The sequence below is a fragment of the Urocitellus parryii genome, chromosome 1 (genome assembly GCF_045843805.1).
Source record: "Urocitellus parryii isolate mUroPar1 chromosome 1, mUroPar1.hap1, whole genome shotgun sequence".
NCBI lineage: Eukaryota > Metazoa > Chordata > Mammalia > Rodentia > Sciuridae > Urocitellus > Urocitellus parryii.
Window position 1 is genome coordinate 167,147,227 of NC_135531.1, and position 17,624 is coordinate 167,164,850.

General features: G+C 58.8%; 2 protein-coding genes across 4 annotated transcripts; both read left to right on the forward strand.

Moving 5' to 3' along the window:
- The first annotated feature begins 271 nt into the window (after window positions 1-271).
- On the forward strand, window positions 272-10,031 carry Guk1 (guanylate kinase 1). 3 transcript variants are annotated; one of them, XM_026379935.2, is made up of 8 exons: window positions 272-363; window positions 7,210-7,323; window positions 7,659-7,700; window positions 8,197-8,293; window positions 8,764-8,902; window positions 8,971-9,055; window positions 9,429-9,514; window positions 9,685-10,031. In XM_026379935.2, exons 1-8 carry the CDS (start codon window positions 303-305, stop codon window positions 9,718-9,720), a joined length of 660 nt encoding a protein of 219 aa, XP_026235720.1. In that variant the 5' UTR covers window positions 272-302; the 3' UTR covers window positions 9,721-10,031. The 3 variants fall into 3 exon arrangements, with proteins under 3 accessions (XP_026235720.1, XP_026235721.1, XP_026235722.1); XM_026379936.1 differs by lacking the exon at window positions 7,659-7,700; XM_026379937.1 differs by lacking the exon at window positions 7,210-7,323.
- Window positions 10,032-16,112: 6,081 nt separating this feature from the next.
- On the forward strand, window positions 16,113-17,420 carry Gjc2 (gap junction protein gamma 2). The gene has a single exon (XM_026379957.2). It carries the CDS (start codon window positions 16,113-16,115, stop codon window positions 17,418-17,420), a length of 1,308 nt encoding a protein of 435 aa, XP_026235742.1.
- The last annotated feature ends 204 nt before the right edge of the window (window positions 17,421-17,624 follow it).

The window sequence follows — 17,624 nt, forward strand, 5'->3', positions numbered from 1 at the left end:
TCTTCCGCCCGCGACCCCTAACCGTTCGGAGCCCACGCTGCGTCCTGGAAGAGCCAGCCCATGCCCTCCACGGGCAGCAGGGGGACACTGCGTAGAAACCAACCAGTGCCGTGGGCCTCCGAAGCGCGAGAGCAGCCGGCGCGGGGATGTGACGTCACGGAGGAGGTTGGCGCGGGCGGCCGGAGGCCCGCGTGGGCTGGGCCGGCGCGGCCCTGTGACGCTTCACGTGTAAGCGCGCGAGGGCCGGCTCTGCGCTGTGACGTAGGCCTCACGGGCTGGGCGGCGCGGCCGCAGCGGCCCTGATGCTGCGGCGCCCGCTGGCCGGGCTGGCGGCGGCCGTCCTGGGCCGGGCCCCTCTGGACGGTGAGTGCGGTGCGGGCTGCTGGCGGCAGCTTTTCCGGGCCGCGGTGGCGACTGTCCGTGTTCGGGAGCCTGGCAGTCGCGTCCCCGCCGGTCCTTAAAACCTTGCGTGGCGGGATCGGGCGCCGAGCTGCAGCCGCCGGCAGTCCGCGCGCTCCGCGCCCGCCCCGGAGGTCCCCAGCGAGGCTCGCTGGCGGGCTGTTGCGGGGTTTTGGGTAGGCCGGCGCTTAGAAGTGTTCCGAGCGCGGCTGTGGCGACGGGGCCGGGCTCCTCCTGGCTTCCAGAAGCCGCCGGTGTGGAGCTGTCCCCAAGCACGGTCTGAGCCGAGATGGAGCCTTCAGGGCACAGGATGCTGTCATGAGGGGGCTCTGTCACTAACAGACCAAACACGTTTATGTCTTTCCACAATGTCAGAATCTGTTGAACGACACGCCTTCATCGAATGGGTTCGCTGAAAGTCGTAATCCAGGAAAATACGAGGTCTTTTATCCAGCCCTAATTCCTCCTGTCTAACACATCACATCACACAATGGTGTATACAGGAGAAAGACTGAGGAAGGGTCAAGGCAGTGCAGGCTTACAGGGTGCTGCCTCATGAGCCCAGGCTGAGACATGAGTCAAGGCTCAGTCACTGCAGGTAGGTGGTCAGATAAGAATTTTAACGAATCAGTTCTGCAGAGTTGTCAGAGTCCAGGTGGATGGCAGTTTCGGTGTCAGCTTAGAGTGGGGCCATGTGTGGCCATCCCAGCAGGACAGACTTCTCTGCTGCAGCCCAACGGGGACAGGAAATGGAAGCTCCTCACTAGTGAATTTCCTGAGCAAGGCTGTTGATGAGTGCCCAGGGGATGGGGTCAAGGTGTTTCCGTTCAGTCTCAAGGCTCCTACTTTTATGAGTCTCAAGCAAGGAAGGGGTTTGCATCTGGTGAGATGGATAAGCTCCCATGTCTGATGTTCCTGATGTGATTTGGTTTGTCCATGCGTCCAAGTGCTCCTTAATTTAGTTTGATAAATTGGCATATATAAGTTATTTATCAATGTGTGCCTTACAGTAGGTTGTATTGGGCAGATGATGGTGGTTTACTTGTATAAACAAGGCATGGAGTCATTCTGTCTTGGCACTTGCACTCAAAATGAGTAGCTTATGGCAAACTACTGCTTCATAAAATGGAGAAACTCAAGTTTAGGCTCAGCCTGAGAACTGAGAACATACATAGCCTGCTCTCCAAGTGAGGAGTGCAGGAGTTCCTATAGGTGATGCTTGGAGCAGGTGAAGGTGCCATGTAGTACCTGTCCTGAGGAGAGGATGGAAGCCAGGTGATAGCTGTCCACTCTTGGGTAGAGTCAAGGGAAGAGAAGGAACGCAGTTTCCTTCAAGTTCACCCTTGCAGGGTCTTCAGAGGGCTTTACCTGCCACAGTGTGGGCTTTTCTGGAGTTTTCTGTCACTCTTAGATTTCCCAGACCATGTTTTACTATGAGGAACTCAGGAAAACTTTCTTCTTCAGTCCCCAGGAAGGACAGGTTAGGATGGGATTTGCTATTTGGGGCTTTCCTGTCTCAGTCACTGATAGCAGAATTTCCTGCCATGCTGGCCAGTGGTGCCACTGCCTTTCCTTGAGATTCTGGAAACCTTGGCCTGGCACTAGATTTTGGCTGGAAAAAACAAGACCAGCACGTCCTGAAGTTGTGAACTTGAATGTATTACATTTTGCTCCAGCCACCCCACACTTTCCGCTGTCTGTTCAGGCACATGCAGAATAGTCAGGAAGCATGTTCAGATGATTTGAGAAAGAGGTAGAAGGAGCGGATGTGAGGAGAGTGATCCCACATCATCAGAAAGGAAAGGGAGGGAGTGGGGGTAAGTCTAGGAAAGCAGGTGGAGGAGGAAGGTGCCTCTCTACTCAGCTCCAGGTTCCTCCCTGACCCTGCCTGTGCTGAGCTGGGTCTCCCCCTGCAGAAGAGGGCTGCTGGCCAGCCCTGTGGGGTCCTTGCACTCTACTGTTGTTTGGTTCTACTCTCTATGCTTGTTCTGCCCTTGTTCCTTTTTCTTGGTGGGGAGAATCTCAAACAGGGCGGTGTCAGCAAGGTATGGCAGTTGTACAGGGCTGGGTGCTCCGCCCTGCCTTAGCCTCCTCTGAAGGCAGTGGTAGATCCTGTCCCACTTGGGTAGGAGGATAAGACAGAAAATGATCAGGCTGTTCCAGGTGCTAGGTTTTTTTTTTTTTGTTGTTGTTGTTGTTTTGTTTTTGATTTTGTTTTTTGGGGGAGCAGGTAATGGGTATTTAACCCAGGAGCACTTTACTACTGAGCTACATCCCCAGCCCTTTTATTTTTTATTTTATTTTAATTTTGAGACAGGATCTCACTAAGTTGCTGAGGGCCTTGCTAAGTTGCTGAGGCTGTCCTTGAACTTGTGATGCTTCTACCTAACCCTCCAATTCGCTGGGATTACAGGCAGGCATTACTGCACCTGGTCTAGGTGTCACCTTATTTAGAAGAAGCTCCATAGGGCTGGGTGGTCTCAAGCTGGGACATGTCACCTGGGTGCCCAAAGCCACTTGTTTCTCAGGAGAGGGTTAGAGGGAGCTGACATCTTTGTTCTTTTGGTGTCTTCTGGAAGGCAAAGGGAAGGGGGCAGCTGTGGCAGAATCCAGTCCTAGAGGTAGGCTGTAGGGAGGAGAGGAGTGGGGCTGAGGGTGCAAGGGAAGCCCAATTCAAGTAGTTCCCAGCAAATGCTCCTGGGTGACAGTCCCTCCTCAGCTCCTATGGAATTCTCTTGTATCTCAGCCACTTCTTACAGATGTGGGGGTTTTGGCTCGTGACCAGGGTTTGGAACTGAAAGAACCAAAGAGCAAAGGGTTCAGAGTACTTTCCACAGTCTCCCCAAAACAAGTTGCCTCTGGCCTATGGTTTGGCTCAATGCTCTTGATGGATGCTAGGGTGAGAGTCAGCTGTGCAGTTTCCTTCCTAGGGGAGGTGCCTGGGGCTACAGCTGTGTCCCACGTTGGTTGTGCCAGCTTCCCCAGCGCAGGTGCACACACCCCACTGTTCCAGTAGGGGCCTACACCAGCTCAGCTGGACCTGCTGTCAGCCTGTGGTTCCTCTGGCGGGACTGGCCAGGGCAATGTGGTCCTGTGGAAGAGGGACAGGTACTCCTGGTTGTGAACTCCTGGTACTCAGTGTGTGGCTTGTGCCCTGGCGAGACTCTGGAGCCCTTAGAACATGTGCCAGGTCTGCCAGGTCAAGCTGGTGTCTTCCATCTGTATCTTCCTGCCTCTCCTCCAGGTAGGACAGGAGGGGTGCATCCTCCTGAAGAGGCTGGCAAGCTGGGCCTGAGGTGCGCAGCGCAGCAGGGCCATGGCAGGGATGGAGCTGGTTGTGATGCAGGGGTATAGGCACCTGTACAGTGTGCTTCTATTAGAGCAAGGCCTGCTGCTAAGCTGAGGCAGTCCCAGCAGTCCTTTCTTACCTGGTTCTTGGGGTCGTGCCAGGAAGATACCAGACATGTCCCTCAAAGTGGCAGGCATGAGCTTATTGAAGGGAAAGGAAAAGGAGACTCTCAAGGGAGAGAGTAGGTCCTCTCAGAGAGGGGACAGCAGTCCCACCCTGGTCCACCTTTTGACTTTTGACAGCATGTTTTTGGGTGTTTTTTTTTTTTTTTTGTAGTTGGACACAATACCTTTATTTTATTTATTTTTACGAGGTGCTAAGGATTGAATCAAGGGGGCCTCGCACGTGCTAGGTGAGCACTCTACCATGAGCACAACCCCAGCCCTTTGACAGCATGTTGACATCAGGCATGTCATGACATCAGGCTATCATGACAACTCTAGTTCACTTTGGCTATACTGACTGATTCTGATTGGAACCTGTTCTTACCAATTTTATGGTTGGGAGAATTATCCTTCATCTCCTGAGTTCTGGGGGCCACAGAAGTCTCCCTCGGGGTAACTTGTGTTCTTCTTGACATTTTGGGCCGCATTTCTCATTCAGATAGCAGGTAGTTAGCCGAGAATGTATCCTATGGACTTGAGCCAGGCAGGGCTGCAGGTAAATTACTCTTTAAAAGAAAGCACAGTGGGGCTGGTACACTAGTACTCCTCTTCCTGGTACACTAGTGCTCCTCTTCCTGGTACAGCAGTGCTCCTCTTCCTCCTGTTCCATCAGTACTCCTCCTCCTGGTACAGTAGTACTCCTCCTGTTCCAGCAGTGTTCCTCCTCCTGGTACAGTAGTATTCATCATTCTTCCAGGTGGGTTTCTCTTTTCAGCAACCAAAGTAGCTGTGCTGTGATTGCTTGCAGGAGTCCGTGTACTTGTTAGGGATGAAATGCTCCCTTCCTGTGAGGGAGAGACCTTCAAGGTAGAGACCTTTCCTCTTTCAGGTTTGGGCAGCCAGTAACAAAACCAAAGCTGAGCATCAGCAGTACAAGCTTTATTCAGTAGCTAAAGAATGGAAAAGCAGGATTTCCTCACAGCTCCATCTCTCCACCCCTGAGGGTTCCAGAATCATAGACTAGGTTAGTGGAAATCAGGGATTTTGGGAAGGTGTCTGTTTTCTAGGAATCCACATGCCATCTGTTCTTTTATGTGGTCCTTCCTGGTTTCTACCAGGTGACTAGACTGTTGGAGTGCTGGTAGTTGTGTCATTTGGCACAGAAGTCGGGTGATACTGAAGCTTGAGGCTCTTGGCGCACCCGGTCATACGTGGCCTGTTAGTCACCTTCTAGGCGTTCAGTCTTTGTAGACAAGTCAGCTGAGTGGGGCAAACCAGACAGACTGCATGGACAGTGCTGGGGAATGCACTGAGTCTGGACAGCCCCAAGGTGAGCCCTGCCGTGAACCCATGTTCGCTCACGGGAGCCAGGAGCTCTAGAAGCTGGCCTGGGTCACTGGGCTCCTGTGTCCTGGGACACTCTGGGGTACGAGAAACTGAAAGTGCCAAGTCAGCAGGATGCAGAGCCCCCACAGGCAGCAGCAGGCCACCAACCTGTGGCCACCTGAGTGCCTGGTGTAGGCAGAAGGGAGGGCCACCCTGCGGAGCCAGGATGTGCAGCTGTCAGCAGGCCTGGGTGAGCAGGGGCTGGCCGGGGGGCGTGAGCTCTGTCTGGATGCCCCAGAGAAGGTGGCATACAGAGCAGAGTGACAGGTGAGAAGACACCTTGGACAGGCAGGCCAGAGCAGTCTGTCACTGACCTGCTGGATATGTGGGCCAGGCTCCCCTATCCTTCCTTCCTGCATATTTCACAAGTGGTCCTGAGTGTTTCTTCTCAAGAACACATACAAATGCATGCATTTCAGTGTGTACATGTGGATGTGCATGTTTTGAGTGTGTGTACCTTGTAGGGGCACCTGTGGGCAGTGTCCTGTGGTGTGTGCCCCTGTATGTGAAGAGCCGGCATGGTGCTCTGAGATAACCTCGTGGCCTACATTGGAGATTAAGAAGCAGGCCTGCCCACACAGGTGCTTGTCCTTGCAGGCACTGTGCTGCTAACAGCCCAGGGCTAAGGTGCTTGGGTTGCCAGGCAACCCCTCCAGCTCCTACACAGCCTCCAGGGTCTCCCTCTGCCGAGGCCAGCACAGAGTGGCAGCTTTAGTCCCCAAAATCCTGCCTGGATTTTCCTCCCTCCTACTCTCACCCATGTGCTGCCCTGGGCAGACTTGGTCTTGCACCCCTCAGCTCACATGGGCTAGGGTAGGGCAGGGCAAGGAACTTCCTTTTCCTTCCTCCTTGGTATGGGGGTGGGGCTGGCTTCCCTGTTAGGGTAAGGGCCCCTGGAATCTAGCTTTCAGAAGGGCAGGGTTGGCGCTTGGGGATTTAGCTCTCAGAAGGGTGGGGTTGGGCACCCAGGGGATCTAGTTCTAAGAAGGGTGGGATTGGGTGTCCAGGGGATTTAGCTGTCAGAAGGGCAGGGTGCAGGCTAGTCAGAGATTAACCCCCAGCCTTGAGTGCAGAGCAACTGCAGTCTTGCCCCAGGCTGACCACAGAGGAGGCTGCACCCCAGGCAGGTGGGTGCTGTCCCAGGGAGACAGGAGGGGCTATCCCCCAGGGAAAGGAGGCCTGCTCAGGGCCAGGTTGGTGGGAGGGTGAATTGGGACAGTCAAACGCTGGGAGACTGTGGGGTCAGGGCTGGAATTCAGTTGATCCTAGGGAAGGATCCCTGTCCTAGGGCAGTGCCAGCAGATCCATAAGGAAGGAAACTGGTGCAAGATTGTGCTGAGCTGTGGGGTAGGGCTCAGCTGATCCCACAGAGCTCCCCTTTGGCACAGGCTGCTCAGTGCCTTCCTGCCACAGGTGTTGAGCCCTTAGCCACATCCAGCTTAGGGCTGCCCCACCTGCCAGCAGCCTGTGCTTCCCAAACTCTGGCATCAGAGACCAGGACTAGTGGGAGGTTCCCAGAACAGAGTTTGAGCAGACCTTAATGAGACCACACTTATGGGGACAGGAACACTCCCACCTCAGACCCGGCCACCCAGCAGGCAGTACCACCTGTAGGAGCCAAAGCTAGGTTCCCACATGGGGTAGAGGTCTCAGAGTCCCAGAGGGGTGGCAGTGGGTAAGGCAGCCCTGGGTGGGGCAGGGGTTTCAGGATGGGATCCTGGAGGCAGCCCTGAGAAGGATGGAACTGGAGTGGACAGTGTCATCTGGCCCAGGCTTAGCTGGGGGAGACACAAGGGTGAGGCTGGAGCCCTGTTGGCCTCCTTGCTCTTGTGGCCATCTTTGCTGGATTAGCACTCTTCTGTGCATGGTGCACATTGCACAGGGAGGCCTTCACCCCACTGCCTCCTGTGTAGTCCAGTGCTGGCATGGGTGAGGGCACAGCTGCCCACACCTGCACCTGCCCCTGCACAGGCATGTCGGGACCCAGGCCCGTGGTACTGAGTGGGCCATCCGGGGCTGGGAAGAGCACCCTGCTGAAGAGGTTGCTCCAGGAGCACGGCAGCATCTTTGGCTTCAGTGTGTCCCGTGAGTACTTTGGGGACATGAAGATATGGGCTTCAGAGGTTAGGGGTGTTGTCCCAGCATGCAGCCACTCTGGAGGCCCCAGAGGCACACACAGCCTGGGGGTGCTCTGCTTATGCCCCTTTCCTGGGGTCTGAGTCTGCAGCAAGCCTCCTGGTCTCCATGGCCCCCAGAGGGCAGGGCTGGGCTGCCACAGCCTCCTGCCTATGTGGTGCAGGCCTCAGGTCTGGTGCACAGCCCTGTGGCGGGCCCCTGGGCGGAGCACACCTGCCAGAGAAGACTTGTGGAGCTGGTGGGCCCCAGGGTCTCTCTCAGTGGGTGGTGGGTCTTTTTTGTAGATACCACAAGGGACCCGCGGCCTGGTGAGGAGAACGGCAGAGGTGAGTTGGCTTGGGTAGTCCATGGGCCCTGGCTGCAGCTGGCATGGTGTTGGGAGGTCTCCTCATCCCCTGCCTCTTGGCTGCAGTGCACACAGTGGTCTCCCACCTGTGAGAGGGTCCCTGCCTTCAGGGGTGGTGGGTGTGATTAGGTCCTGTGCCTCTTGTCAGCCTGGGGGAAGCTACAGAAGTAGTGTCCTGGGCACCTGACCCAGGCTGCCCTGAGCTTGGCCCTGCTGTTGTGTGGTGTGCTGGAGTGTGCTCCTTCAGCATCTCCCAGACGCTACATGCTGATGTGTCGCCCAGGGGTCCCCACCTCCTCTGTGGAACTTGGCAGTCTCCTGTCCCCACAGAGGGGACAGTGCAAGCAGTGGCACATGACACATGGACAGAGCAACCTGGACGCGGGATGGAAGGAGGGCTGTCAGTGCTCCGAGGAGATGGGGATGCTGGTTGGGCCGCATGGTGGGCACCTCTAGACAGCCTTCCTCCTCTCCAGATTACTACTTTGTGACCAGGGAGGTGATGCAGCATGACATCGCTGCTGGGGACTTCATTGAACATGCTGAGTTCTCAGGAAACCTGTATGGGACAAGGTGGGCTGTGCATGGGGTAGGCCCAAAACCCCTGGGGTCGTGGGTCAGGGTCCCCATGTCATGGCAGCAGTGGGCTCTCCAGTATTCCCCTCCGACACCTTCCACCCAGTCTGCCTGCTGCAGAGTGCCCTTCCCCAGCTCGCATGGAGCCCTTGAGCCATCTAGTGGGTAAGGGAGCACATGAGGAGGCACAGAAACAGGCTGTCTAGAAGCCCGGGGTCAGGCAGTGCCCACCAAGAGGAACCCCATGTGGCTGCAGGACAAGTGATTATGCTGGCAGGGGCCTGGTAGGGGTGTGCTTGGGGTGCTCTGGAAAGTGCAGGGGGTGCTGGGGACAGGTGAGGCCCTGCAGCTGCCCAGGGGAGGCTGGGAGGGAGGGGCCAAGTTCCTCTGAAAATCTTGGAGGCCTGGGGCCTGGTAGAGCAGAGCAGTGCCACTGAGCTTCTGGCTACGTCCATCTCTGACCCTAGCAAGGCGGCCGTGCGGGCCGTGCAGGCCATGAACCGCATCTGCGTGCTGGACGTGGATCTGCAGGGTGTACGCAACATCAAGAAGACAGACCTTCACCCCATCTACATCTCTGTGCAGCCTCCTTCACTGGATGTGCTGGTGGGTGCCTGGGGCAGGGCTGGGCGGGTACCCAGGAGGCTCTGACCCCACGTGGGCCTGCTTTCTAGGAGCAGCGGCTGCGCCAGCGTAACACAGAGACAGAGGAGAGCCTGGCGAAGCGGCTGGCTGCCGCTCGGGCAGACATGGACAGCAGTGAGTGCAGCTGGGGTCCCCTAAAGGTTCACACCCCCATCTGCACTTGGATCCTCTTCCCTCTGGTTTGTGCTCAGTTTGCTGCAGGCGGGGGTTGCTTGGCCCTTCTGCTGTCTCTGCAAGGGCGTGGGACAACCACATCACCTGCACTGCTAGCCCTGACCAGTGTCTTGAGCTTGGATTCAAGAGCTTGACAGGACTGAGCCCCTGCTGGGGTTCTGCAGAGAGGAGAGTGTGGCTTGGCACCTGGCCCTCAGGGTCTGTCCCTCCCATAGCCTGGACATGCAGGGGCTGCCTCACAGAATAGCAGCAAGGGAACACAGCTAGGTGATGAGTTTGGTGCTGCCTGTCCCTGACCCCATCTCGTCCCCAGGCAAGGAGCCAGGCCTGTTCGACCTGGTGATCATCAATGATAACCTGGATGAAGCCTACGCAGCACTGAAGCAGGCACTGTCTGAGGTGGGCCTCCCTTCTTGGTCCTGGGCAGCCCCTGCTCAGGCTGCGTCCTGTGTGGACTCTGGAGAGGCCTGGTGTACCCACACTGGCACAAGACCGGGTGTCAGCAGATGGGAGGCCCAGTCCTCCCCAATCCCAGCCTTCCCTGACCTTTTTCTCTTCCTCCTGGGCAGGAAATCAAGAAAGCTCAGGGGACAAGCCATTCCTGAGGACCAGCTGTCCAACCCACAGGCGCTTCCCATGCCCTGCATCTGTCTGGGCTGCTGAGGATCCACACAGCACCCAGGATGGCTTCCCAACGTGGGGTGGGCACAATTGCTCCTTGCTGGCCACATGGCAGCTCTGCACCTCAGCTGGTGTTTGGCATGTGGGGGTGGGATTGCTGCCCACCTCCCTCCCTCACTGTGGCTAGAGGATTGAGGTGCCCCCCATCTGCCTTCCCTGAGCTGTCTCTGTCCCTTCCCATGTCCCTCCCGCTGGAGCGGGACTGACATCCTAATAAAGTGACTGTTGGGTTAGAGTGTTGCCACCCTGAGGTGGGGACTTGATATCCTGAGTAAGGCCACAGCTACACTCCTCCACACGGGACCCCTGGTCTCCTCCACTCCTACCCAGTGAGCCCTAAGGATAGTGTCTGCTGGCACCTACTCCATTACCTGACCCAGTGTCCACCAGTCATGGAGATGTCATCCAGGGCTGTTCCTAAGCATGTCCCCTTGGGGAGCCCAGGCCCAGCTCTGGGAGTCCACTGCTGCCTATTCTCCTAGTTGCTCCTGGGCCAACTGGGGGCATCAGACAATCCAGGTAGGGAACAGGGAGCTGAGGCTGTGGGATCAGGCTGGTGTGGGAGCAGATGCCCAGAGCCTCCATAGAGGTTCCAGATCCCTGAGGTGTGGAGGCCAGGATGATTTGGGGGCTCCCAAGGGAGATGCCTCCTCAGAGGTAGCTGTCCATCTTGCCCTGGCCCCCAGTGGTGTGCCTCAGGAACCCTGGCTGTGCTGGGCCTCTCTTGTATGGTTGGCCCAGGAAAGTGGCCCCAGCAGAGGGGCACCACATTTGCTGGGGGTCAGCCCCAGCCCTGCCTATGAATGTCCAGGTGAAGCCACTCAGGGCAAGACCCAGACATATGGGTGGATGAGGATTTGGAAGAGGGAAGCAGGCAGGAAGCCCAGGCGGAAATAGCTAGGGAGACCAGGCGTCTTGGGCCCTGTCCAAAAGGCCAGATGTGTTTCAAGGAAGGCAGGCCAGAACCAGGCCTGGACCTTAGGTGCAGTGTCGGGGACTGCTGTGGGCCTGGGCAGGCCTTTCCAGCAACCAGTTACCCCACCCCCAGGGACAATCAGGGATTCAGACCCTGAGGCCTGCAGGGGGAACAATGGAGCCCTTGAAGGCCCCCCCCCTTCACCCCCCATTGTGCTTGGTGGCGAGAGGTGGCCCTGGCCCAGCCACACACCCTCGGGAAGGACCAGCATCGTCCGGCAGGTGGAAGGGCTCAGTGAGACTTGTGTATTTCCCAGCCTGGAGAAGGTAGGGCTCTGCCTGGGAACCCCACCCACCTCCCCAGACTCATCCAGAGCAGGAACTAGCGGTGAACCCCTCAGCCAGCTGAGGTAGGGTGGCTTCTCCCCTGCTGCACCCCACTCCTGGCTTAGCTTCAGGACCTGTGGGGACGTAGGGGGGTTACGGAAGGACCCATCCTGGGGAGCATGCAACTGCTTGGATTGTGCACTGAGGGGCCCCTCTAGGTGTCTGTTCATCTTTGCCCAGCTGTGAGCAGGGTCCACTTAGGGGCTTCTGGGTAGTAGGTGGGGGAGATGGGGCCTCAGGCTGCACAGGGCCTGCCTGGTGAGCAAGGCGTGCATTTGGCATCTCCCCCAGCAGCTGGGGCCCCTTGGCTGCAGCTGATGAGCCCCCAGCCAGTTGCAGTGTGTTCAGAGGCTGGGCCTGGGTAATACTTGGCTTGACTGAGAAAGCCAGAGGCAAGGGGTCCCACCCAGAGGGTCTGCTCCACTGCCAGGAGGCACTCAGCCCCTAATCACTCAGGACCCCAGGCAGGCTGGCTATCCTTTGAGCAAGCCCCTCTCACCTGCTGGGCCCAGGGCCTCAGCGGGTAGCAGAACAGACCTATGGCCAAGGAACAGGTCATGCAAGGATAGCAAACCTTGTGCTGAGTAGGGTGCGTGGGGTTCTGGAGGTGGCTGGAGCAGGCCTGTTAGGAAGGCATTAGGGCAAGGATGGGTGGTTGATGTTAGGGTCCCAAGGAGGAATACTAAGGCCTGGGGGAAGAAGGACTTGTCCAGAACAGCCCTGCTTACTGTTGCACCAGGGCCACCAAAGCTTCTGCACAGGAGGTCCTCATGAGCCCAGGCCTCTGCTGTGGGAGGGCATGAGGGATGTGGGTCCAGGGACAATGTGCAGGGGGTGCATGTGGACCCCTGTGGGAGTGGGCAGCACAGCACCCTCCCTGGGACATGGCAGAGACAGCAGTGATCACTGCGAAGGTGCAACTTCTCTGTCCTGCCACCCTTTTTCATAGTCCTGCCTGCGGTAGTTGTGGGAGGTCTCCCTGGTGGCTCTGGAGGAGACTGTCACCCCATCCTTCTGTCTCCCCCACCCACACTCAGGCCAGCAGCCCCACTTCTGGAGGACCAGCCATTCAGTTCCAGGTTGTACTGCAGCAGCAGCTATCTCAATGGCAGGGCAGTGATTTTCCCTCATCCCACCTGGTCTCTCCATCTCTGAGGAAGGGGTGGCCCCTCACCTCCTGGGTCCTGGTCCAGGGGTCTCTGTGCCTCCCTGAGCACCCAGGGAGGGGGCTCGACTGCGGGTGGGGAAGGGTGGAGGTGGGGCCCCTCGGGCACAGGCTGCAAGCTGTCCTACTCAGGAGAGCAGGTGGGGTAGCAGACATGGTCACTACAGGGTACCCAGGGTGAGGAGCCCCCAGCCTGGAGTGCCAGGTCCCAGGCCAGTAGGCCCACAAGATGGCAGCAGTTACCTCAGCCCACTCCTGCATCTCCAGGCAGCTGGGGTCTGGCTGAATTTCTAGGCTACCTCCCAAGAAGCTCAAGTGTCCACTGACATGCTGGATTGCCCCCCAGGCCTGGGGGGCTTCCCCAGGGAGGTACTGGCTGGTGTGGAATTGAGAGCCCTTGGTTGCATGAGGATTCAAGTGGGTGTGAACCTAAGCACGGGCTGCACATCCCTCGGCACACCTGTGTGGTCAAGAGGGGAGGCTGGAGAAGTGGGAAGCAGGCTGGGACGAGGAGGCAGGAGAGAAAGGCCAAAGGTGGCCTGCCTGTGCACACAGGGGCAGCAGGCTCACTGCCATGGGCTGCCAAGGTCACCAGGGCCTGAGGATTGGGTCCTGGTGGTTAAGGGTGCACATCCCCTCTGGGCCAACACACCAGGAGATGCATGGTCCAAGCTCAGGTGGGTGTGCCAGGGCCCAGCCTATAGGGTGGGTGCCGAGGCTGCTGTGGGTGAGTGTTACAGCCACCTCTGAGGACCCTGGGAGGGGACAATCAGGACTGGGGCATCAGGCATGAGGGGTGCTGATGTGTGGACAAGGGACAGTCTCCTACCCAGCCCCTGCTTGGAGAGCTGAGCACTTGAGGGTGCCCCTCCAGCAGCCACCAGAGCAGGGGAAGCCTGGTCCTAGCCGCCGGACTCTGAGAGGGGTGGACGCATGAGGATGCCTGAGGGTGTTTCCCAGGACCTAGATCAGAGCCAGTGATCAGGGCTCAGGGGGAAAGCCCATCCCACTGCTGGTAGGTCTGGGGCTACTGGTCTCCCACTGTGCCAGGACTGGGCATGCTGACCAGGCCCTGACATTGGAGATTGCTGACAGGCAGCCTTTCCTACTTGCCCTGAAAGAGACCCCCACAGAGGCAGCCCCCACTGCCTGTACCCCCTCCACCAGCTCCATGCCTCCCCTATCACTGGGAGCCTCCCCCCTGATGGCCTCAGAGTGCCCAGGGCTAGGAAACATCCAGGGCTGCTGGGCACAGGCAAGCCCTGTAGTGAGCCCCAGCCCCCACACCCCTGTGAGCCCTGATTTGCGCTCCCAACCCCACTGTTAGACCCCTGTCTTCTCTGTGAGCCTTCTGTGAGTCCCTGCTCCTGCCCTGAACCCACATCCTTCCTCCAAACTCCAGAGCCTGCACCTCCTGCTCTTCCCTGGCCTCTGACTGACTGCTCCAGGGCCAGCTGGGGTCACCCCTCCCTCGCACCACCATGCTCTTCACTGCCTGCCTGGGGCCTGACACCAGGGTGCCCCTTGGAGGACCCAGACCCTCCAGTGGACCCCCTCCCAGATCCCACTGTAGGCCTAGTGTTGGGGAAGGGTTCCCCTGCTCCAAGGCCCTGCACTGGCTGGCCCCTCTGTGGTGCCTCCTTTACCGTAAACACGTGTGGACTCCCAGGAAAGCTGGGAAGTTCATGCAAGTTCTGTGAAGGTCACAAAGTTCCCATGCCCCCCCTCCTCCCTGGGATGCTGGACGAATTCGCCCAGGCATTCTGTAGTACGTCTCATGGGGAGGACTCCAGCTCTCTGCTTTGCAGGGCTGTGAGTTTGGGGAGGAAGAGTCCATCTCACAAATGGTACCCACAGAGTGCTCGGCCACGGCACTGTCCTGGGTCATGGCAGAGATAGCAGTGATCACTGTGAAGGTGGGACTCCTCTGTCCTGCCTCCCAGTGGTGGGAGGTGGGTCTGGTGGCAGGTGCATCTCCTGGCAGGATCTGTCTGCTCTCCTCAGCTTGGCTCCACTGAAGCCCTCAGGGGTCTAAGCCCAGTCTAAGTCCAAGCAGCCTTAGGTACCAGGAGCGCTTTCAGCTGACTTGGTTTCCCTCCAACAGGCCCCACTGTGTGTCCTGCTTCTGTGCACCCGCCTCGTGTTTAGGCTCCTCCTCTCCAAAGCCACCCTGTGTCCCTGTCCTGGCTCTGGCATCAGCGCTTCTTTCCTTTCAGGGGCTTGGAGTTAGAGACCACAGCCTGGGGCCAGGCGCGTCCCCAGATCCTCAGGCGTTTTTGCAGTCTGGCCCTTTCAGGTGACAGCAAAGACAAGTGTGTGCACAAACCCATGGTTTTCTGCATTTTGTCTGTGAACTTCCTCTGTGAAGCTGTCCACCTCTCTGGCAGACTGGATAGGAGCTCCATGGGTCTGGCTGCCATCATTATCCACAGAGCATTCACCTGCTACACAGACAGATGACGCGTGGAGAGGGGATGGGGAAGGGCAGGCGCATGTGTGTGCGTGTGCACAGGCATGTTGGTGTGTAGGAGCACCTGTGTGTGCAGTACTATGCACTGTACCTCTGTGTGGAAGGAGGCAGCTGTGGCCTAGCAGCAGTTGGCTCTGGCCAGCAGAAGGGGCAGCAGGACCCAGGCCAGAGGTAGGGGACAGGTTGCCTGGCGCAGGGGCCTGGTGAGACCCTCATATTTACCCTACCAGGAGTCACCTGGTAACTCTCGTGGGTCCAGCTGCCTCCCTAACTACCCAGACACCAACAGGCACCCTCAATTCCAGACTCAGATGCCAATCTCCCCTCCAAAATGGCCTCCCTGTCCCTGGTCCTTATCCTCCAGGGCTTTCTCCTCATATCCCCACTAGGTCCATAAGCAAACTCTGCCTGGCCAGACTCCCCTCTGTATGGCCAGGCCGTGGCATTACTGCCTGGTGGGGTCTCAGCTGCTTCACCTCTCCCTCCTGTGGCCTGGAATTCCCACCCAACAGGCCACCCCTGCTGCCCTTCGGTGACTCCTGGTAGGGTAAATATGAGGGTCTCACCAGGCCCCAGAGCCCCTCTGAGCACATAGATGTGGCTGTCTCTGTCACTGCCCAAGGTGGCTGTGCATCATTGTGTTTTCAGCTTCACCAGACATTGTCCCACCTGGATAGATGCTGGCTTCCTTGGTTCCCCTAGCTGGGAACAGTCTAGAGGGAAGGAGCTGGGGTTGCATGGGGAGCCCCAGTGGTCCTGTGCTGGGAGAGGCAGCTGGCAGGCTAGGTGCAGCAGAACCAGCAGGGGCTTGGAGAGGATGGGGTCCTTTATCAAGGCAGAGGATCTCTAGAGCTGCTGTGCAGGGTGTGGAGGGAGAAGGGCAGGGCTGCTGGGACTCAGGGCTGTGGGGGTTGATGGGGCTACTAGGGCTGGGGGCTACAGAGGCTGGGAAGTTGGAGAAGTAGTGGGGGCTTGGGTGGCTGGGCAAGCTGGGGACTAGGTCCTGGGAGAGACCCTCAGATACTGGGGCATAACTCTGTGGGAGCAGGAGGGAGTGGGGCAAGGTGGTGCAGCAGGATCTGACCACAGAGCTCCCCTGAGGAGTTCTGGGGGGAGAGAGGGTTGGGCAGGTGCTCAGCAAGAGATGCAGCTCTGCCAAGGAAGGTTCTCCCTAAGTCCCACGGACAGGGTCTTAGGCCTGGGTGGGGAATGCCTTTCCCACCCAGGGAAGGCAAGATGGTGAGCTTGGGTCACCAGCTATAGGTAAGCTGAGCGACTGCAGCCCTCTCGACTGAACCCTGAGTGCCGGGTTTCCAGATGCCCCCATCTGGCCGTCGTTGACTGCTGCCCACGCCCACAGGTCCTGCCTGCCAGCGCCCATGACCAACATGAGCTGGAGCTTCCTGACGCGGCTGCTGGAGGAGATCCACAACCACTCCACCTTCGTGGGCAAGGTGTGGCTCACCGTGCTGGTGGTCTTCCGCATCGTGTTGACTGCTGTGGGTGGCGAGTCTATCTATTCCGATGAGCAGTCTAAGTTTACTTGCAACACGCGGCAGCCGGGCTGCGACAACGTCTGCTATGACGCCTTCGCACCCCTGTCACATGTGCGCTTCTGGGTCTTTCAGATCGTGGTCATCTCAACGCCCTCCGTCATATACCTGGGCTACGCCGTCCACCGCCTGGCCCGTGCCTCGGAGCAGGAGCGGAGGCGTGCGCTCCGCCGCCGCCCAGGTCCCCGACGCGCTCTCAGGGCGCACCTGCCACCGCCTGGATGGCCGGAGCCCACTGACCTGGGCGAGGCGGAACCCATGCTTGGGCTGGAGGAGGAAGAAGAGGAAGAGCCAGGAGTGCCCGAGGGGCCGGGAGAGGACACGGAGGAGGAGCGCGCAGATGAGATGGCAACCAAGGGGCCTGGGGTAGATGGCAAGGCGGCTGGGGGCCCGGGTCCAGCCGGGCAACACGATGGACGGCGACGCATCCAGCGGGAGGGACTGATGCGCGTGTACGTGGCCCAACTGGTGGTCAGGGCTGCCTTTGAGGTGGCTTTCTTGGTGGGCCAGTACCTACTGTACGGCTTCGAGGTGCGGCCCTTCTTCGCCTGCAGCCGCCAGCCCTGCCCACACGTGGTGGATTGCTTCGTGTCGCGGCCCACTGAGAAGACCGTCTTCCTGCTGGTCATGTACGTGGTCAGCTGCCTGTGTTTGTTGCTCAACCTCTGCGAGATGGCTCACCTGGGCCTGGGTAGCGCGCAGGACGCCGTACGTGGCCGCCGGGGTCCACCAGCGCAGGCGCCTGGTCCCGGGCCTCGCCCACCACCTTGTGCCTTCCCGGCCCCGGCCACCGGCCTGGCCTGCCCGCCCGACTACAGCCTGGTGGTGCGTGCTGCTGAGCGTGCACGCGCGCATGACCAGAATTTGGCTAATCTGGCCTTGCAGGCGCTGCGAGATGGGGCGGCAGCAGGCGGAGACCGGGATAGCCCGCCCTGCCCCGGGCTCTCCGCGGCCAACCGGGGGCCACCCAGACCCGGCGCACCGGCTTCTGGAACCGGCAGCGCCACGTCTGGGGGCACCGCGGGAGAGCAGGGCCGACCTGGGGCCCATGAGCGGCCAGGCACCAAAACCAGGGCTGGCTCTGAGAAGGGAAGTACTGGCAGCAGGGACGGAAAGGCCACTGTGTGGATCTGAGGATACTGGCGGGGATTGCTGAGGGAGGGCTGATGTGGGGGGCTCTGGAGGAAAGTTGATCTCAATTCGTTCAGACAGCGGCACCCAAGGCAGCTCTGGCTGCTTCTCCTGCCTGGGGAGGGACGTTGTAGGGAGGAGAAGGGGCTGAAGGCCAACAGGAGGCAGGGTCTGGGCACCTCTGAGGCTGAAAGACGGGGAGGAGGA

Bases quoted from the DNA above. Each gene is read 5' to 3' on its own strand.
- Guk1 (XM_026379935.2), top strand. From the start codon at position 303: ATGCTGCGGCGCCCGCTGGCCGGGCTGGCGGCGGCCGTCCTGGGCCGG. The intron at 364-7,209 runs GTGAGTGCGGTG...GCCCCTGCACAG, and splicing joins GGGCCGGGCCCCTCTGGACG to GCATGTCGGGACCCAGGCCC. The intron at 9,515-9,684 runs GTGGGCCTCCCT...CCTCCTGGGCAG, and splicing joins TGAAGCAGGCACTGTCTGAG to GAAATCAAGAAAGCTCAGGG.
- Gjc2 (XM_026379957.2), top strand. From the start codon at position 16,113: ATGACCAACATGAGCTGGAGCTTCCTGACGCGGCTGCTGGAGGAGATC.